We start from the raw sequence: 22,867 nt of genomic DNA on the forward strand, positions 1-22,867 counted from the left end.
AAAATTAGCCAGGCATGGTGGCATGCACCTGTAATCCCAGCTACTTGGGAGGCTGAGACAGAAGAATCGTTTGAACCCAGGAGGCGGAGGTTGCAGTGAGCCGAGATCATGCCACTGCACTCCAGCCTGGGCAATAGAGCAAGACTCTGTCTCGAAAAAAAAAAAAAAATTATGCTTTCTTTTTTTCTTTTTTCTTTTTTTGAGACGGAGTCTCATTCTGTAGCCCAGGCTGGAGTACAGTGGTGTGATCTCGGCTCACTGCAACCTCCGCCTCCCAGGTTCACACCATTCTCCTGCCTCAGCGTCCCCAGTAGCTGGGACTACAGGCACCCGCCACGATGCCTAGCTAATTTTTTGTATTTTTAGTAGAGATGGGGTTTCACTGTGTTAGCCAGGATGATCTCGATCTCCTGACCTCGTGATCTGCCTGCCTCAGCCTCCCAAAGGGCTGAGATTACAGGCGTGAGCCACCATGCCCAGCCGCTTTCATTTTTATAGTAATGTCAACCACAAATAGTCAACCACTTAAATAATTGACTACTTCTACTGAGCCATAAGAACTGCCAGAATGATATTTCTGATCTTATTCGTTCTTATATAAGCCTCATCATAGTTCCCTGGAATAAAATTATAAATTGTGTATGATATAAGTAACTAAAATTAGTTTAAGTTGATTTCTCAAAAGCTGTATGTATTTATGATAAGAGAAATTGCACATTATTAGGCAAAAACCTATGAACTGTTTAGCTTAACACATTTTTATATATCTAATTTTTTTACCAAAGCTGAACTCTTTCCATGTTTACAAGGTAGTCTGGGATTACTAACAAAATAAACAAGAGCCTTTCTAGATAAATGTGTCCATATGCCAGTGCGGTTTAGGTCTGATTCAAGACACAAGTCATTACTTCTGAAAAAATGAAGACACATTTATTAAATGACTGGGAGAAATTCCATAGTATGTAGAATGGGAATAATAATACATAACATTGTATTTTATGTTCCATTTTTTAAAATGAGTCCAAGGAAGTTAAAATATTCTTTTAATTAAGACACTCAAAGAAATGAAATAAGAAAAATTGATGCAAGGACTCCTTCAAGTTAAGATTTGTGATACAAATATTTTCATCTTTTAACAGGGCAAGCTGATGTGTTCACATCTCAGTTTCAAGCTGCCTCTTTCACTAGGAACATCAGTATTTTTTTTAAAAGCACATTTACAATGCTTTCCCATCACCCTTGCTGTGTTTTTGTAGCACCTATAGCCATAACTGGCACCTGGGGGCCTGCGTTGCTGGCAGTTTCCCTTACATTTCTTTGGAGTCTTTTCAACTGCTGTGGTTTTACTTAGAAGTCAGTGCTTTGCATATTTGATTTCCTGAGACTGTTTGAATAGTCTTTCTCAGAAAACTGTGCCAGTCTGGCTGTGAACAGCTCTTCTCCGAGGGGAGCTGACAGTAGCCTGCTCGTGTTGGTATGCTTGGACTTGGGTTCCCAGCCATGCCCTGCTATCTTCTCTCCCTAATCCCTCTTATCCTGTCCCTGCCCTAGTGACATCACTGCCCACATCTTGCCATCCCTTTAAAGAAGAGAACAACATTTGAACCAGTCCAGTTAGAAAAAGATTAAAATCCTGCTCAGGGAATCTATGCAAAGCCTCCATAAAAACAATTCCTATTTGTTGTTTCAGCAGCTGATGCAGAAATGATTTTAAACAATAAAACCCGACCGGATAATTCAAACTTCTGTAAGGTAATAATCTGTTGTGAAGACAGAAGTCCCTACTTAAGATGATAGGTACGAAATTTGGGAACAAAGGTAACCTTAAGTTTCTTGATTTGACTGTGTACTTTAAAGATCATCATCATCTTGACAGTGCAGTTTTGAGATAATGAAAACAAAAATGAGTTTTAATAAGCTTTAAATGGCATGGTGTTTTGAGGTGCTAAGGTAAAGAGAAACATTGTTTTATGAAGTGGCTCATGTGGGTATATATATGTTGGTGTGCTGTGCTGCTAGCTATTCCATGGTCTTCATCAGTATACCACTAGAGAGAGAAAGAAAAGAAGTTAGAATTAGGAAGTCAGTACTCTTCTTAAAAAAAAAATACATAAATTCAAATGAGCTCTCACGAGCATACATGGTATAAAACAGAGTGTTTTAATTCCTGAGGCAGTTTATAAACTGAAACGGGGTCAAAGAGGGGGTCTAATTTTCCCCCAGAGCTTTTCCAGGGCAGGTTGTTCTGTCCTGCAGAAGTCTCTGATCCTCTTTTGCAGGTGCTGAGAGAACTCACTGTGAATTTGGCTTTATTGAATAGTGCTTTAAAGATACGTACATTTTAATTAAAACACCCAATCCATTTCCAAATTTGACTCAAAGGGTACTTACACACCATGCATGGGAAGGAATGCTTATCCCATTAAGCCCAGTTGTTTTCATTAAACTGTTATCAAGTGTTAAATTTCTCTGTACTCTAGTAAGATAAACTGTATTAAAATAAATGATTTTTTAAAGCAATATTGCCTAATATATAGCACCTAGAAACTGGAAAAACTCTATTTCAATATTACATATATATGTTTAATAGAAGTGAAGTCAAAAATCAGATGTATTATTTGTAAACACTTAGATTTTAAACTGGTATTTTAAGAAATCTGTATATTTGACATTTATGTAAAAGGAATTAATGATCTGGGACAAAAATTTATTGATTCATACCTTGTTAAATAATTGGGAAGTCATTACCGGGCAAACATAAATTATGGAGACATAAGTTAACTTTAAAAAAAGCTTAATTAAAGTAGCATTTGTCTTTTCTTTGAATAGTAGAAAAATAAACTTCAACCTCTTATAAAACACTGACCCAAAAGATAGCCAGTTTTTCTCAGTATCAAGTAACTGTCCCACTCCTGTGCATTGGGCACCATTTGAACTGAGCACAGAGCAAATCATGTGTGTTAGAGGACACATAAATACATATACATACATGCACACATTAAAAATACGTTTTCCTTCATCTGAAAATCTCTAATGCAGAAAATGAATTTGACATAATACGTAGAAATATCCTCTGCATAGACAACAACAGCTCTAGCCATTCCTGACTTTATAAAACAATCCTAATTGTTTATCGCCTGTGGTTATTCAACAAAAGATCACCTTGTAATTGCAAAAACTGAAGCATGCTGATTATTAAGATCCCACTGTTGTTAGAATAGCTAGTAATACATACCAGACAGAAATGGATTTTCATATTTGAGCTGAGCTATTATGCTGGTTTCACTTTAGAATTACTCTGCCACACATTTACTGAACAAGTGATTACGTTTGAATCAAAATAGGGAGAGACTGAAAAATCACATGAATAGGAGAGCAGTGTCTTGATACTCCCAGCATATGCAATATTGTGCTTCTTAACCCCAAACTCGCTAATATTATTGAGCATTACTCTGTGCGTGGCTGAAGGATACCACTCTTCTGACTTCACGTTGAAAAAAAATTTTTTTTAATGTTTTTATTCTGTCCTGTCTGTGGCACTGCTAAAAGAATTAGCCCAGAAAGAGGAAACTAGACCCCGCCAGCAACTTCCCTCCCCTTGCACAAAGTTTTTCTATACCATTGCCTGGAAATCCACTCCAGCATCGACCAGGGCTTTGGAGATCTGAGCTGACTGCTGAAAGTGAACGTTATCTGCAGGGAGAGAAAGGAAACATAAAGTAGCTAATAGCCACTCCAGTTTTCTGGTACCAAGGGGTGGGAAAAGCACAAGAAGAAAGGGACTGTTTGAAGTTCTAGGACTCAGCATCCCATTTAGCCCAAGACAAGTGACTTGTGGAAAGCAACACTGTTTTATTGAAGTAAATGTAACAGTCTTGCCCCTCATGCTTTTGTTTTGTCAGTAGTGAAATTGCAAACCTGTCTGTGATACTAAAAAGTCTAATTAACTGAAACTCACCATCTGCTGTTCCATGAATAAGGAGGTACTCAACTTGTTTAAAATTTTCAGCTCTGCTCATGACTGTTGAATTCTGGAATTGGGAAAAAGAATGTCATTATTCAAAAAAGGATCTGCCATAAACTGATTTTTCACTTCAGTTTACAAAATAAAATGTTTTCAGCTGGGGCCCCCTTTGATACAAAATATAGCAAACCGATATTCAAGCAAATGCTGTCTCCATGCATGGCAGAATGCACAGCATGCCCTGTGCCTGGGAGACAGGACTGGAAGGGAGGATGCCACATCTTCCCTGAACATGCAGGAAGAGGGCACCTGCCACCCAGCCTGCATGCAAAACCCCTTGAGTCCCAGATCCCAGATTGGCTGTGTCCTATGCATTAGCACAGGGCAGAGTCTCATATTAGTAATGTATGTTCCATGGGCTTCTGCTGTAGTTCAGCCAAAAAGTGTATTGCCATGGCAACCATGTGTCACATGGTGCCATACATGCTACATTTCAAAGAGCCTGTACATAGCATTTGCAACTAAACATACTCTGCAATATGTCATGTGAACTTTGGTCCACATTGCTAAGCTCTGAATGAAAAGCAAATATTACCTCTTTGGGAACAGATGTTAAAAACCTAGGCAAATGTAACATATGGGAGGGGAAGGGGGTAAAAAAGATCAAAAGTGGCCTTAGAATATCAGTGGGTTGCTGTTGTCTGCCTCATTCTGTCTGTTAGAGGAGATACTATTTGATCAAGTCATACCCAAATTAGCCAAGAAATAGGATAAAAAAAAAATTGGGAAGTCAGCTTTTTGAGACTGCTATGTGGCCTGAGCCAGGGCTCCTAGAATGAGGGTCAGGAGTCTTGGATGAAAAAGCCATTGAAAGCATCTAAAGCTGGTCATCTAATCTGAATTTGAGGATATTTACCAAAGTTGGGATGAAGGTAAAAATGCCATAAAATACTGTAGTGCCTTTGGGAGGGGGTGAGCTAGAGTCTACTTTGATGGTCCTGTTATGTGTTGGGCAGGAAAGGGGCAGCAGCATCTCCATGGGTTTAAAAGCAGCCAGCTCGTCCTGCAGCATCTTGGTGAATCAAATTCAACTTCATGAAAGCCAAGGTTTATATTTCACAGATATCTCTGTAGCTCATATCAGCTTATATTTTTGATGGGAACCTTGGTGGTCTGGCAGGAAGGGGATGGGGCTAAAGTAACAGTGTTTGTATTCAAGTTCCAGTTTCAATATCAGTGAGCTATGCAACTGGAGATAGGCTGCTCCTTGAGCTTTGATTTCTATAAGATTGGAATAAAGTAGTCCCCGCTTATTGGCAGTTTTGCTTTCTATGGTTTCAGTTACCTTCAGTATCGTACAATAAGATATTTTGAGAGAGAGAGACTACACTCAATTAACTTTTATTACAGTTTATCATTATAATTGTTCTATTTTATTATTAGCTATTGTTAATCTCTTATGGTGCCTAATTTATAAACTTTATCATAGGTATGTATATATGTAGAGGAAAAAAACCATAATGTATGAAAGGCCTCGGTACTATCCACAGTTTCAGGCATCCACTGGGGGTCTTGGAATGTATTCACCTTAAACAAGGGTGGGCTACTGTAACTCCTCTTACTCCATCACAATAACAGGAACTAAGAGGCATAGCAAAAGCATTTTTAGGGGGTTAAATTTCTGATGCTGATGTGAGAATTCTTTAACAGTGTTTCTGGAAAAAAGACATTTTATCTACGACTTTCAGGACAGAGCCACCCAAAATGTTTCAGTCGAATGAATGTCCCAAGGTCATCCTGGCCTGGTAGGCTTAAAACAAATGCCCTTCCTCTTCTGTGCAGGCTGGTTCCCACTTGTTCTGACCATATTCCATTTCTCACCCAAATTGAGAATTTTACTCATGAACTCTCAGAATAAAAACCTGAGTGAGACTCCTTTTATTTTTGAGAAACTTTTTTGTCTGGTAAGATGTCTCAGATAAATACATCTAAATATAAATCCATCTGTCCATCCATCCCATCACCATTTATCCCTCCGTTGATTTTTTTCATCTAGTCAATCAATATTTACTTATTATGTACTCCACTAAATGATAAGATCCATAAGAAAAAAGATTTGTCTATATTATGCATTACTCTTAACATCTAATAGAGTGCAAAATATTTATCAATTAAATGAGTAAATGAAATAAATGATCAAGCACTTGCAGTGTCCACTATATTTGGTACTAGTTTTGCAGAATCAAGTGTTATCAGCTGGAGTGGGCAAAATAAAATATGCTCATTCTGAAATGTATTGAGATATATTTTGCCCACTTTCTATCCATACACCATACCATTCATGATAATAGCTAACATTCAATTGAGCATTTACTCTGTGCCTGTCGCTGTGTTAAGCATCACATATAAATAAGGGTTTATAAAAGCACTGCTATATCAAATCCTTGCAATATTCGCGTAAAATAGGTCTAGAACAATTCTCCTTTCTAGATGGAGGCACCAAGACTCAGAAGGTGAGTAACCTGCACCCGGTCACAACTACAGCAAGTGTCAGAGCTGGACAAAGTCTGACAGCAAGCCCTTTTTACTTCCTACATTGCACTGCGTCTCCACTAAAATTCCAAGCTGCTTATGATGTGATCTTCTGGCAAAGAAACAGTGTGAAATAAAATGTTAATTAACTGTCCTGGAATTTGAAGTGCACAATAATAGTGGGTATCCTTTGAGATCCTCCTAAGACCCATGCCTTCTCAGACTGCACTAATCAGAAGAGAGATTGCTCTGCACAGCCCTGGGTGATTTGGGAGGCATACTTTGTGACTACGCAAGTGACGTATAGCCTAATGGGGCAATAGAACTCTGAGCAATTTTCTGTCCTTCAGAGAGGAAAGGGTCAAAATAAATCTCCCTAAAAGACAGTTTTGCGCAGCATTCAAAGCTGGAGACAAGAAAGGCTGAGGCTTGAGTACTGACCGTAAACATTAATCGCCTGAATTGCAGGCCGAGGTGCCCCCATGTGAGTCCTCTTTGGTGATCCTTTCCGCTAGCCATGCTCTCAGCCTGCACTGACTTCCTCCCTCCTTGTTTCTTTCCAAATTAAATTTAGCTCTTTGCTCGCGGAAGACAGTCAACTTTAACACTCAGACCTGACCCAAATATACAACTGTGCCACCTCACCTCACCTCCAAAAGCCTCATGGGCCTGCCTTGCTTGGCAGCTTGAAAAGCAAAAGCTGCTCCTACAACCTCCCCGAGCCATGAAACTGAGAAATGTCATTGAAACATAGAGTAATAGTTAGGAGACATATAAATACGCAGGACAGTTAGCAAGGAATGTGATAACTACTGGAGTTTGGACCAAAACAGTTTCTGGCTGCCTTTTTTTTTCTTAAATGGAGTGAATACAGGCTGAAAGAAGACAATTTTTATAAACAAGTAAAACCCTGAGCCTAAGATAAATGTTGTGATGTACACACTGTAGCTGTGATGAACTAGACATGGTGAGAAATGCAACATACTGAGAAAAAGACGAAAACTGTGATAAAAGTGTCATGATGCAAATTGTTTTACATTAACAATATTACACTACAAAGAAAGAAAGACAAATACTTTAATGCAGCAAGAGAAAAATAAAACAAAAGCTTCCCCTGCAACTGCAAGATAAGTGTGCCATTTCAAATGCGCACTTCCCCTGCTCACTGGGAGAAGCCTCCAGAGGGACCTCTCTGTGAGAGGGAGAGAGGCAGCCGAGAGACATACACCCACTTTAAGGCTCTCAGGCTACACAGAACATTTTTTTCCCTAGAAAAAGGCAGCTGTGTCACCTTGCCTCTGGAACCATTGATCATTCCCTACTCAACTGTGCACCCTGGCTTCTCAATTAACACCCTTTACAGTCCAGTGTATGGCACACTTTAAGCTGTAAAGATAACATACAAAGCCAGAAAAAGAAATAACAGGCATGAATTTAAGGTATGATTAATGATTAGAAAAAAAATTAATTGTGCTATTTTAACCTACCAAAAGAGGATAATCCCTCTTTGCCTATCCATGGAAACAGAAATAAAAAAGGAAATGGATGACTAAGTTAGAAGCCGAATAGTCTATCACCAACTACTAAAAAGGAAACTCAGAGTGATAAATGGGCAAGGATGCAATGGTGGTGCAGTTGGCACTCTCCTGAGGCTAGAAACTTCCGGAGAGCCCCGCTGCCAGCAACAGCCTGGCAAGGAGAAGTGGGAAGGATCGGTCCAGTGGCAGTGCCGACTCCACAGCATCTCTGAGGAGCTTTTCCTTCAGTCCCCAAGAAGAACCATCTGTAGCTGCTCGTTGGATCATGCTGGTTCCTCAGTTACCTTCCAACAAATAAATCTTTGTATTTTTGAATTAAAAGAGAGAGCTGATAAGAGGAGGAGAGTACTATGAGAAACAGAAGGTATAACAATTTTTAAACTACCCCTAGTGCCATCTAGGAACCATAAGGACAATTTGCTTCCTGGAGATAATAATGGTGGCAGCTGCCATGTTTTGAAAGCTTCCTTCATGGCAGGCACAAGCACCTCATTTAATGATTTAAATAACCCTGTGAGGTAGGTCTGATTATCCCATTATCCAGATGAGGAAACTGAGATTCAGTAAGGTTAAGTAGCCTCCTCAAACTCATACTGCTGGTAAGTGGTTGAAACAGAAATTGAGGACATGTTGGCCTAACCCCAAAAGCCCATGTCCCTGACTGTCATATTCTACTGGCACTTGACATCACAACCAAACAACTCATCCCATTTATAAGATCTTATAGAAAGAGCACACAGTCATTGGGTCTAATGGACAGCAACCCAGCACTTCAGTAAGATACGACTTTGGGTTTAGCGGCTTGCTCTATGCATTCTCCTACTTGTAACCAAAGCTGCATAAATAATATTAAATGATGCCATTTTGGGAAGCACCATTAATATCACAACAGGGGCCACAGAAAATGTTTAAGAAAAGAATGACTTCAACTCACTAAAACAGATGTTTTACTTATGTACATCTATCAAACAACTGTACCCATGGGATGCCAAGGAGAGAGCTCCCATCAACCCCAGACAGGGGGCTCCACCTCAGGCCTCACCAAGCAACACTGGCTTCTTTAAAGATCACACAGCAGTCAACATTTTATCAGCACTCAACAAACAAGTTAAGGTTTGGCTTAAATCTGAAGGTCTCTCTCCCTTTGGCATATTCTGGGATAATAGAACAAATGTCAAATCAGTACAAGATGGCATATTTACAAAATTGCACCCTGTTTTGCATAACCTAACGATGCAGCAGTTCTTAAGGATTGAACATTTCAAATCTGCTAGCAGAAGACTGCCAAATCTATGACTGTTTCATACACTTGCCAAAAGCCTATCAAATTTTGAGCAAAATGCAAAATAAATCTCCTCTACAAGTTAAATCAGTCCCTTCTGTGTGTTCCAGGCTGCCCTCTTCTCTTGGCAACAAGGCTCAGGACTTGGGTCCTATTTCTCTTGCCCTTGATCTGATACTTCTCTCTGTGTGTATTCGTAAATCTATCCCCTCCCCAGGCTTATGTCCTGTCTTCTTGGCCAGCATTTGGCCTGCTCTACTCAGAGCCCTTCTTCTGTTATCCCTCAGTTCATCAGACCTGCTTCACACATCGCCAGAAAACCACTCTTCCTGCTAATCATTTGTCTACTGTGCTGATCTGCCTTCCCCCAATACGTAACCTATTGAGAGCATCATGCTCGTCCTCCCCATCTTCCGAAATCTTTCTCTAATGATTCAGATAAGTGCCCTCTCTCCCTTTTCTAACCCTCAATATCAATATGTTGCATAACATTTTTGTACCTCAGTTTGTGTGTCCGTAAAACAGAAACACAGTACTTATCTTGGAGGATCTGGAGGAGACTTAAACCTGATAACCCATGTAAAGAGCTTAGAATGATGACTTGCCATAGAAGCACTTAATAAATGAATGAAAACATGAATGAAATAAATGAAACTAGACCCCCTCTGGCTAGGGTGCAGAGAAGGGGAAACTCTAACTTCTTGGCCACTCCCCTTCCCCTCCCTACATGCTCCTAAGGTATAGAATTCCTGGGGCTTCATAGTCACAATTTGAAAACCACAAGTTTTTTCAGACATATTGGATACTTTGTCATATTCAAATTCATCTTTTATTACCTACTCTCCTTTATTCCTCTTCCAAAATACTGTTTTTTCTAACTGACAAAGAATAAACTTCCGAATGATTAAAATGCCAGGCACCTTGAATGGGTGAATGAAAGTCTACCACGTTAACATTTTTTACAAGTTTGACTAAAAGACCTGTGACTGACCACATGAGAGACCATTCCTCACTGTTAGGAGCCCACTCCGCAAGGTGTGGCTACAGCTGCTGTCTGCTGGTTGACATTGGTTTTGAGGGTTGCCTCTTTGGATCTGATTCCTTTGCTCAAATCTGTCACCATTTCTGTCTGCTGGGACTGAGACATATTGCAGAAAAGATGTTTCCATAGAGCTATACTACCCTTTAGCTCAGATTTGTCACCCCTCCACTTTGGCTGCCCATTTAGAGCTTCCCGTATCAGCTCCTTGAGGTGGGGGGGATGAACATCTCCTTTTATCTTTGAGGTCTGGATATCCTTTAAAAGTGCTTCTCCCTTGCCTCTTGCCAGTAGTTGGATGATTTTCTTCAAAAAGAGTCTTATGGACTCACTGCATTGGGTCTAGGCCTTAGTCTCAGGGTGCCCTAATCCACATGGCAGCTTTGAAAGAATAGGAAAGGGTGCTCTGTTTGGTTTGACACAGCCCTGGAGGTGTAGGCCTTAGAAAATGGAGTGTGGTCTGGCTTTCAGCAGGGCACAGGCTGAACAACTGCACAAGGCATCCCCGCCTGTTCCATTCATGTATGCAAATGGCTCTTCTAATTCCCTTTCCTCAATGGTGAGTAGGACTTTGATTTAACGACATGTGCTTCTCTTGGTGATGTGGATTTCTCTAAATTCTTCCAAATCCAGATCAACAATCACCTAATAATAAATCCTTTACTTATTTGAGTTTTATTAAAAACTGCATTTTCTTCCAAAGGCTGTAATTCTGTAAATAGTCACGTATCAGTGGCTATTTAGCTGAAAACATGGACTAAGATCAAGGCCTTACTTGTTACACACTTTGGTCATTCCTAATCCTCAGTGTACTGAAAAGAGTCACTGATCCAGACTAAACGTGAACCGCTTCAAAAATATTTCCTTCTGATCCACTGAAATGCACAGGGTGGTGAAATCCTCTAAGGAATTGTCTCCTTTGTCTTTTCAAAAAGGATGTGAGGAAGAGAGAAAGGGAGAGAAGGAAAAAGAGGGAGAGAGAGAGAGAGAGAGAGAGGAGAGAGAGAGGAGAAAAGAAAAACAACCTGGGAAAGAAAAGTAAAAGATGGGGTCCAGAGGGGCAGCTGGGGCCTTGGAGGAAAATAGAATCTTTGAATGTATTCCTGCCAGAGACAAAAGCACAGGCTCATTTAAAAAACAAAGGAGGGCAGCTTTATTCTAAAGCCTGCTGTGCACCAAAAATAGGCACTTAGATTCAGTTCTCCACATAGATTCAGTTCTCCACATTTCGGAGGAAGCAACTTACCACGGTGGAGACAATTCAGTTAGTGCATTTGCCTCACTTGTATCCTGCCCACCTTAACTATCGCCCTCCCAAATAATTCCTCTTAGTAACACATTGGGAACCTTTAGCTCCCTGGTACTGGCAGTTTTAATGTGTCCATTGCCAGCAATGAATTTTGTGCCAAGAAAACCCGACTCCTGGCGTGGAAGGATTAAACAGTCCTCGGGTGCCATCTGTGCAGTGAAGTGAAAGAGTGACTTTGTGCACCCAGTGTGCGTGTGTTGCCATTGGCAGGAGGAAGTGACTTCTATTTACATGACTACCTCATGCAGCGAACACCTAAAGGGGGAGATGGAAACGGCCACCGCAGTCAGGGGTAGAGCTGGAGAAGAGGGGGAACTATGTGGGAACGAGGAGCCTATAGGAAAGACTGGAAATTTATGCAGGTTGAAATGGCAGACTACAACTAATTATCCTATCTCATTATATACGGAGGGCTGGATGAAGAGGAAATACCCCATTGGCTGATGTTATTTGAGGAGGTAGGGTAGGTGCCATGAACCTCCTTACATGTCAAGGTTGGGCTTGATCTTGTGCTTCCAGCCTCCACTTTTTAAAATATAATTTTTTAAATGAACGTTTTGGATTCATCATACACCATGTTCAAGTGAGGGATTGGGATCCTAGGCAGTTACACCTCTAATGTTTCGGGAACTTTCAGAATCTTGTAGGAGAAAACTCTTTGACAATCAAATTTAAGTATTCTGGTTGGGTCGTTAACAAGAAAATTTGAACTGGAAAATGAAAACGGTGATGGAGAAATTCTTGTATAACAATGTTTCCCTTCAAAAAGTTTTTAAGTTAAATCAGGAAAGGTTATACTTCCTAAAGGGGAAGGCAAAGAATACAATGTTGAATAGCTTGTACACCTTGAATAACTAACAGTACTGAAGAGGGGAAAATTCAGTACAAGATACCTATTAGTTCAAGGTGGAATAAAATGAGGATTCAGAGATATACAAGGAAACTATCAAAAGGGGATTCCAAAGGGGATGCTACTCCACTGAGAGGGCTGTGTAAGTTTCTGAATGGGTGGAGATGGAGGGGAAATGACACTCCACGTGGAAGGAGCAGAGGGCAAAGGCACAAAAGGGAAAGCCACAGAAACATTCAGAGAACAGCAAGCATTCCAGACAAAGTAGGCTACTACAGGAAGGGTGCCGAACACCTGGGTAAAGAGTGAGGACTGGGCTTAGTTGAGTACACAAGAAGGAACCATGAACATGTTGTGGGTGGGAGTTAATCTCCCAGCTCTGTGAACAATAGACTGGAGTGTGAGAAGACAAGATAAGGGGAGACAAATCGGGTTATTGTTATAAAAGGAGATAGGTTATCTGACAATAGCAATGTGGTTATGAAGAAGGAAATGAGTGTCTAAAGCAGCTTATGGGAGGTGGAGGAGAAAGAATGGGAAGAATTGAGCCCTAAGTATTAAATGGGACACTTAGCAGAAATGGGGACAATCTAATTATGGGACTGTTTTGCAGGGGTAGATGATTTGTGCATCTCACTTTGCAGATTGTTACTTTTCTATCTTGACTGAGAAACAGACATGAAAACTGTCATACAGCCACTAACACAAAAATATTGCTATCACAGCTCCCTGCACACACACACACACACGCACACACACACACCTTACTCATTAAGTAAGCTGAAAGTAATTGGTAAAACTAAATTGTCTATACGTGTCTTGCAAAACTAGAAACTTTTGAGTTTTACTGTGTTTTGATCAGATGACTTCAGCATCCATAGTAATAGGGGTGACATCTTACAAAAACATATGGATATTGCTCAGAGCAATGTATTAATATGAAGTCATGACACAGATGAGAAGAAATTGTGTTCTTAAGTTATTCTTATTGTTTTTCTTTCTCTTTAATTCACTGTCTTGGGAAGAATTGTGAACAATCTTTGAAAAATGTAAACATCATAAATGATTTACCTTGTCAGCTGTAAGTTTCAGGGTTTTAAAAAAATTTTTTTCAACCTAACATGACAAACAAAATCAGCAAAGTTTTGGAATGATCAAAGTGCCAGAAGGGTCCCTAGTACTTATGCTAGCACTTCCAGCTGCATCAATGTGGCACCAGAGACAATGCTCTGGCTTTGCCGTGGCATCCACACTAGCACATGGGGGCTGTCAATGATAGTTGCACCCACACCATATTTTAAATGCTATAGCCCATCTGCAGAGCAACCTGCCCACTGGTTCTTCCATCAGGCAACCAGCCTGTTGGATGCTATTCAGTGATTTAGGTTTAGGGCTTTTTAAGGGTACTGCCCAACTGTACCTACCTCTCACCTGCTTTACTTAAATCTTTGTGAAAAAAACTGTACATAATTGGCTATGAGTAAGAAAATTATAGTCTCGTATATATATCTTACTTATGATAATACTGTAAGAAATTTCAATATATAGCTAAAGGTTTAGAGAGTCTTCTGGGCTCTAAAGGAATATGTTGAATTTCTAATAGGTTTTCTAAACTGAAATTTTATAATTAAAGTAATTATCTGATGTTGCTTTGTATTTCTAAATGAATGCATATTGTGACCTATATAGCATACGATAAAGACTGTAATTATGCAGAATACAGTAGGGGAAGCTATTGGAGTATCTCTAAACCACCTGTGTTATTTCTTTTAACAAGAATTTTGTTGGAAATAAAAATATGTATTTTCTAGAATAGATACAATTAAGAAGGTTCTTAAACCACTTATAAATAGGTTATAAAATAGGTATAGGTCCTCATCTCTTACTCTGTAATGGTCAAGGTTGTCTTCTGGAGTTGGGAGACCCATGTAACGTTCTGTGTACACTGAGTCTGTGAAAGAAAAAAAAAGAAAAAAAAGTTTAATTCATACAATAACAACTTTTCTTGCTTTTAATGGGCCACTTCAGTGTTTCCATATGTATTCACTCATGTATAGGAATATAGAGTTACTCTCAGAAGTATCTCTATGTGGTTATGAAGAAGGAAAAGGGTGGCTAAAGCACCTTATGGGAGGTAATTTTTTACTTGGTTTGCTAATATAGCCAGAGATGCTAATTCCCAGATCCCTGCATACTCATACCTTTCCACACTCAGCCCTAACCCATTCTCAATTTTCCCTTACGATGGGGCAAAGGGAGATCAAACCAGATTATCTAAAATCCAATCAATAATCCACATGCAGAAAAGTCAAATGTGAAGTGCTAAGGGGTAAGGGATCTTAACATTATCATATGACCCTCTCAAAGAATTTTAGTTAGGAAGTCACTTAATGCCTCAATTGTGTTGAAATTTTTTGGTTATAATACAAGTATGTGCCCTGATTTATGATCATCTATTTCCTTTTGGAGACCCCTAACAATGTTCAATTACTAGTTGCTGATTTAAATCATATTTTATTTTGGAGATCAGACTGGGATTCACTATAATAAAAATAAATAATTCAGTTATCATTTATTTGCTGTATATCCCCATATTGGCTCAGCTACTCCATCATAATGCAAGTTTAACATTTGTTTTCTCTCATTTTGTGGTGAAGCCTCAATTTTTGTGGTATAACAGTTGAGCACTGTGAAACAGATTACATTAATATCTGTCTGCTGAAATGACATAAGCTCTTTTATCTATAAATATGGTTGAAGAACAGGTTGCATAATTGGTTTGGTTATTTTGGATAGTTAAACATATTTTGCCTGATTTTAAAAAATTAAATGATACATTATATATATTTGGCCTAAAATATCAGTAAAAAAATTATTGAGGCCAAATTGCAGTAAAACTTTAAAAATCTGACATAACTGCTTTGAAAACTGCCTCCTTAAGTGACCAGATTACAGTTAAAGAGTCTAAGAATTTTATCTTGCCATTGTGCTATCTAGGTTGGTGGCTTGAATTTCACTAAAATTTTACAAGTATTTCAAAACTGATTTCATTAATTTTAAAAATGGATATATTATCTAAATTCAACATTCTAACACTTTTTGAATGACTGGTATTGTAGATTAGAAACTACACTAATGAGTGTTAGTTGCTCCATATGCATACTTTATGCCATTTCTATGAAAATCAAAATATTTTCCTCCAAAATTACTAACAGTGATATTTTATCATTTTGATTAACATGAATACTGACTATGCATAATTTTATATATTTAAAGGACACTAATATAAAAATAGAATATTTTAAAAGACATTTTAAAATATAAGAACTTCATAAAATGCTCATATCTCTTTTAACTTTAGCATTTAAATATTAATATCTTAGGTTGTACGTTAGATGGGGAAAATGGCTTTTAAGGGCGAAACACATTTTCCCCTAGGTAGCTGCAGACTTTAATTCTGCTTGTCATAGAACACAATACTCCTTTATTATTTATGCTAACCAGATTTACATGTATAAGAAGATCTGAAATTTTAAAAATAACATTTAAAAAATATTATGCATAACTGCATAATGCAATTGTAAACTTTTAAAAAATATGCCTTGAAACACCATTTACGTATTCCTTTTGTCCCATCTTTGAATAAAATTGTTTAAATTTACACGTATATAAGAACTCTAGACAACTTCTATGTATTAGATTGGTCTATATACATTAAATGAAGTTTTCTTCTCATTTCATATTTTTAAACTTACAAAGATTTACTCTATTATTTTATTGACCACTAGAGGTCTCCAAAAACAAGCCATCCAACAGAACAATTAATACCAAGCAGAAAAATATTATGAAAACAAATTCATTGTGTGTAGATCAAATTATAACTGTGCCCTCCAATTTTCTTAACAGAAAGATATAAATGTATTTTTACATTGGTTTATCTTGACTGGGAGAGACTTTAAAGAGTCTTTTTCTCTGGGTACTACCATATTTCTGGATATAAAATATTTAATAAGCTATTCATCATCAGCCATTCTTTTCTTACACTAGACAGAAGACTTGAGATGGGGTCAGAAGAGGTGCAGGAAAATCAATTACCTCCTTACCACTTCTGACTCCCCCCTCCTCCCTCATCTTCCATCGCTTACTCCCTCCCTTTTGAGAATTGTAGTCTTAGAGGTAGGTGTATGATGCCTTATAAAATAATACTCTCTCGATGACAAAGAGCATATTCTAGAGTAGCTTTCACCTATTAAGAATGAAAAAAACAACAACCCCCCAACGGGTGTTTCCACTGTTCCTCCTCTCCTCTTCCCATCCAAAGCCCTACTTGTATTTGACATTTAATTGAAGGGAAAGAGATACATACTTCTCTCACTCTGCTAATATGTGAAACCCAAGAATCAAATCAGAGTAAAGATAAGGAATGATTTATCTGTAGAAATGTAGCATGGGGCTATTTTGAAATTTGGAAAACAGAATTTGTTGATAAAAAATCAAACGTGTAATAAAATATACCACCCAGCCTTGCAAAATAGCAGAATAAATGAGATCATCTTATTATAGGTATCCAAAAAGAACCTCTAAGATGAATCAGCCTATTATTCGCTGTAAAAACACTGAAACTCAGAAAGGAATGGCTTTGTTACTGGCATTTTGAGGTCAACACTCCGTATTTCTTTGTACCTGGCAGCAATTACATACCATAGTACTCCCACCGGGATACAGGCGCCACGGCTATTCCACACTTGAACACGCCGCTTCCCGATCCCAGGACCATTGAGGTTACGTACCCTCCATATGACTAAGGAATGGAAACAGTTATTTTTATGGAGGTAAAAGAATAAGGACATATGGTAAGCGAGTCGCAGTTTCCACATTTCTCACATCTTTATATACTGTGCCTCTTTAGAGATAAAAAGCATGGTATAGGAGGCTTAAATTGGCCTTAATTGGACAGTATCTTTAAAGACTACACTTTCAGAGCCCTGATCCCTTTCTTGGTAGGTATATGGGGAAAACTACGGAAAATTTGCTGACCCTAGTGACTGGGTGGTACCAATTATAGAAGATTTAAAAACAATAACACGAAATCTTTACTGACTGATGCATAAGAACAAGTCTCCCTCCTTCCTTCCCTTCCCTCTTCCCTCCCTCTTTCACTCCTTCCTTCTTGCTCTTTCTACCTCACCTCCCTGGCTCATCATAATAAACAAAGGTGTAAGCCTAACTCAGTGGAGATTCTGCAGAGTTACTGCCCAGAGACCTAAGACTTGATAGATGTGATTTTCACCTCCAAATATGTATATACAAAAGATAAAGTAACCTGCTCTGAGTGATATTCACTAACGAATGCATACAGATTCATCAGTCAACTACTCACCCAGCCCCAAATTGCAATTCGTTTGTTGTCCACAAATCCCATTTTTGAAAATTGTCTAAAACACAAGGAAAAAGTCCACAGATCAGTACTGCATTGTGTATAGAAAACTTAGATGAGGCACAAATGTGAAACCCTGCCATTTGTTCTCTGCTTCATTCTATTAGAGACTAAAAATTGCTGCCAGTAATCAAATAAACACCTGAGATAAATATCTATCATTTTAACCTAAGATCCAGATGAACATGGTTTACTTTTGTTGGAGTTCATAAAAATTGTGTGTGTGTGTGTGTGTGTGTGTGTGTGTGTGTATGATTCACAGAAAACAAATCCTGGCAGTTTTTTTCACAGTTTTATACAAAAATTTGCAGCCCAGATGCACTTTTCTTTACATAATTGAATTTAAATCTCTCCAGATGTTTTTCAGTTTGGGAGAGTCTGCCCCTGCAATGGAGAAAGATAAGGGCATGAAAAACTTCTGAGTAGGGCTTAGAAATGTCTCTGGGCCCCCTACCTGAGAACTTAAACACCATTCTCTAAATAAATCCCTTCTTATGCTGGGTGTTTAGTTAGCTCAGCACCACGCACTCAATAGAAATAAATTTTTCCTTGATGGATTAAGAAGTCTTCTTTGCCACAAAACTGTGTTCAGAGATGGAATCCAGGTAAAGAAATAAGAAAAATATTGTATGCACCTATTTCTTAATATTAGCCTGACATCAAAAGAAATTTTTTTTACTTAAAAATACCTGACAAATGGAACTCAAATTTTTAGCATTGTGGGTGGTTGCAGACCTTTGCATTAACCTATCTTGATTTTGACAGTCTTTGTGTTTTCATGTAATATGTCCTAGGTTGCCCTAAGTTAAGCAGTGCTAGAAAAAAATTAAAATAGTTTTCAACTCATCTTTTCCACGTAAACTTTGTAAAATTGAAGGAGGCAGACATACAGCAATGTGCAACAGATCATTCATGTATAATTCGATCAACCTTTACAAAGTGAATGTATCCTTGAAATCATGGCCTGTGCATATTATCAGAAGCCTCTAAGGCATTTCCCTCTTTGCAAAGGGACAAAAGGAAATGTTTTTCTTTTATTGAATTCCATAAAAATTTCACTGAACTTTTGCCTTGTTTTTATCTTTACATAAATTGCATCTTGCAGGATGTACACTTTTGTGTCCAGCTTCTTTCATTCAACAGTATATGCAATTCATCCATGTTGTTATGCTTAGCTCTTTTTAGTTGCTGCAATAGTGTGTGCCACTGTATAAACGCACTATTTCTCATTACTTATTTAACTGGGGTTGTATATAGTAGATCCTTAATTTTGTAATTTTAGGACTTTTGTTGGTCAGATTTGAGAGACCCTGGAAACTATGCCCTCTCTCACAGAGGAGCGATCTGGATAGATACAAGTTTATTTTTAAAATATCAAAGCCTCACTCTCAAACAAATGTATCCCCTGTTTATTCTAAATCTCTATTTTTTAATTGTTAAGGAAAATAGCTAATCATTAACTTTAGTAAAAGAGAATTTCTTTCCTCAGGAATCCTTAATCAATTGTCATCTTCTTCTCTCTCCATCTATTTCATCATTCATGGATCCTTCTGCATTTCCTAGTCTATGATTTCATAACATTATTTTCAACCACCCTCCCTATTATGCTTCCCCAGACATCCATGCTGTTGGTTACAGAAACTCAAAGTTACATTTCCCACATACCAGTTGAATGTAATTAAATATAAGAGTCAGAATGAGACTGGATTCAAATCCTGATTCACTTTGGCAAGCTACCTAACCTAATAGTCTCTATTTATTTAATTAAAATATGGGGTAAGAACACCCGCCTCTCGGGGCTTCAGCGACAATGCCTGCAGGTAAAGCACTTCTCATGCAACATGCATCTTATGAGTAACCATCATTCATTGTTAACATCTCTTGAGCCAGATCACATCTAGTTATAGTCCCATAAGTGAAGAGCACAAGAATGAGATGTGGTTCATACATAACAGAGCCCTTATACATAGTACCGATGATGGTTGTGCTCCACAATTTTCCCAAAATAGCAGAGTCACCCTCATCCAGACTGTAGGAGCTACTCCTAGGACTTCAGAGTTGTCACTGCCTATGATGTTAAAAGTCCTCTCTTTATCCTTGACTGTGAAGGAATGGGCTTGGCTTGTTTAGTCAGATGTTTACTAGGGTACATTTATTCCTCAGTTTGTCCCCGAGTCTGATGAATTTTGATTTTCTGTTCTTAGAATGTGGTAGGACATATGCCAACTCCCTTTCTAGAGTCTCATACAGAGAGGCATTTAGGAAATGCTTTTTTTTTGAACTTCATATCAATCTATAATGTAATATATTGTTATCTAAACATAACATCTTCACTAAAACCTACCGTAAGGATAAAAGATTACAAATTCATCCCAGAACACTTTAAATTATTTACACTTTACAGCTTTAAAATGTAAATTTTAAAGGGGAAAAAAATCAGATGACCTTTGACTTCATCTCCTAGTCACTCACCTGGCTGCTTCAATTTGATCTTCAACTTCAAATGTTCCCAGTCTTCTGTTGATTGCATGCATGATCTTATCTCCTTGGTAACCACTTCCTCTGCCATCAAAGCTAGCTACTATAATGTTTTCTGTGCTTGCAAGGTAAGTGGCCCAGTTCAGTCTGAAGACAGTGTCTGCTTTTTGACTACATGGGCCTGCATACCTATGAAAAATACCAAATTGTTAGCTTTCATGGTTTTCCGGAATCAAATGAGGAATGCTTACATTTCTCTTCTCCGTGGAGAAGTATGCATCCTTCCCAATCATGAGCCTTAAACTGTGCCAGCCTATGGGGTGTCCAGAATGAGTCCTCTAAAACTTAGCAACACAACTACCATGGTTGTATATTTCCTTCAAAGATACTTGTCAGTTTTGTCTTTGAAGATAGTTATCAAACACAGACTTCATAGGCCAAGATTTTAGAAGTATTAATGTAATCTTGGAAATCAAAGAAATAATTTCTCTAATAGTTAAGAAGGGGGAGTTGTGGTATAAAAAAAATGATGATGACAACAATAAATGCAGCTTTGGATATCTTTCCATCTCAGCTTAACAAAATACTCCTGGACTGCAAGTTTATTTCCTTCTTTAAGGACTTTGACTTCTGCATCATATGCTTTGCATTTCCCATAGCACCCGGCACAGTCTTGCTCACAATGACTGTAAATCATTGTGGAATGGACTGCAGTATGAATGAATGCTAACATTTAAAACTTCAGAGGAAGAAACAGGTTGCATTGGAAAACGGGCATGTCATTGGGCATTCTATATACTAACAAGTTTAACTCCCTTGTATCTGCAATCTTCACAGGCTACCATCTACCCTACACAGAGCTGTGTGCACAATCTCTGTAAAGCTCTGTAAAGCGCTCTCATTTCTGCTTGTTAATCAAGAGGAGCTCCTTATAGCTCATTTCAATTCATTTAAATATGTCATCTTTGCACCATCTACACAACTCCTGGACATGGGTACTCTCCAATAACTTATTCCCTCCCCAGCCCATCTCTCCACTCATCTGCTTACTGTCCCTGCACAGGATAGGACAAGTTCTGCTTACATGCCTTTGCTAATGTTTTCCTTCTACTTAGGGAGGTCAGTCAAAAGAACTTTAGTTTTAAACAAAACACTATAACATTCTAACTTTAAACAGGAAAATGCATTCATGCATTTCTTGAGCTAGCAAATATTTTTTCACATGTGAAATGCCTTGCTCCTCTCAATTATATTAAATTTGGTAGATTAAGAGCTTGCCTTAATATTAGGTATATATATCAAGTTCCCTAACCCCAAGATTAAACAAGATTATTTTTTAAAATAGAAAAAAAAAGACCTTAAAAGAGAGGAAAAGGAAAATAACTGAACAGAAATATGTATTAAATTTACCATTTTTTAAAACCTTTTCTAATGGAGATCAAATCATTACTTATTAGGAAGTCAAAGAAGATAAAAATATCACTCAAAAGGATGCTTTTTTAGCATTGGAGCCGAAGCCTAAAACAAATTAGTGTCACGAATGAATTGACTTCATTTGTTACAATTATTTTACTTGAAAAGAAATCAGATAACACATCTGGAATTTTAAAATACGTATCTTTTCCTTTCTTTGTGCTTTTATGTGTGGTTTTCATGAAACTGTGAATATAGTGGATCAAAGCTGTGTCTGATACTAATATCTGGGTCCTGCCTTCCTCTCCCCACTTTTTTTTTCTCGCTGGTAACAACAGAGACATTATGTCCCTGACCTTCAATGTCTTTTTCCGTATAATGGAACAACAGAACTTACTATATGGGTTTGTTGTGTGAATAAAATAAGGCAAATGATGCCAAGCACCTGGCATTCGGCAGGTCCCTGCACTAGTGTTGTTTCATTTTGTTTTTAATATAGGAAATGATGCAAGCCAGGACAGGAAGAGCCTGACATTATGGCATCATGGGTGATGCTAGGGCAATTTTAGAAAAATTAAAGTAGGTTGTATTCCTAATGATTATAAAAAATATTTTACAAAGCTGTCATATTTGGAATTCATATGAGTTCACATTCACTATTCAAAGACTTGTGAATTCCTAACTTTCTCAAAGACTTGAAGTTTTTAATAATGAACACTCTCCTCTATCACTTCTCTTCACCGAAAAGGGGAATAGAAAATAGCCGGCAATAATATTTCAAGAACTAAAGGAAGAGAAACATGAGGCAGCCAGTGGGAGCTGGGGTAAGGGAACTGTCACGACTGTTAATGCCCATCTCTTGCTTGTTAAAATGTCCAGGAGGTTAAGGATGAAAATGCAGACTTAAGAATTACTTTGAAATTCCCTTGGAGTTCAGAGAAGCAAAACAAAAGAAAATCTATATGCCATTATGTCAGAAAAGGAGTATCTCCCTTCTCTATTAAGAAGATGTGAGAAAACACAGG

At 38.1% G+C, this 22,867-nt stretch overlaps 1 protein-coding gene across 2 annotated transcripts in view; it reads right to left on the minus strand.

Annotated features, from left to right (window-relative positions):
• Positions 1-908: 908 nt before the first annotated feature.
• DPP4 (dipeptidyl peptidase 4) overlaps positions 909-22,867 on the minus strand; it is an 82,614-nt gene continuing 60,655 nt past the window's right edge. For both annotated transcript variants that reach the window (XM_003820939.5, XM_057301423.2), the window contains exons 20-26: positions 20,424-20,618; positions 17,895-17,949; positions 17,216-17,315; positions 14,401-14,465; positions 3,959-4,031; positions 3,620-3,693; positions 909-2,047 (exon numbers count right to left, since the gene is read on the minus strand). In XM_003820939.5, coding sequence (XP_003820987.3) covers positions 1,946-2,047; positions 3,620-3,693; positions 3,959-4,031; positions 14,401-14,465; positions 17,216-17,315; positions 17,895-17,949; positions 20,424-20,618 — 664 coding nt within the window. In that variant the 3' untranslated portion in view covers positions 909-1,945. The remainder of the gene's footprint in view (positions 2,048-3,619; positions 3,694-3,958; positions 4,032-14,400; positions 14,466-17,215; positions 17,316-17,894; positions 17,950-20,423; positions 20,619-22,867) is intronic.

The sequence above is a fragment of the Pan paniscus genome, chromosome 13, assembly GCF_029289425.2.
Source record: "Pan paniscus chromosome 13, NHGRI_mPanPan1-v2.0_pri, whole genome shotgun sequence".
Taxonomy (NCBI): domain Eukaryota; kingdom Metazoa; phylum Chordata; class Mammalia; order Primates; family Hominidae; genus Pan; species Pan paniscus.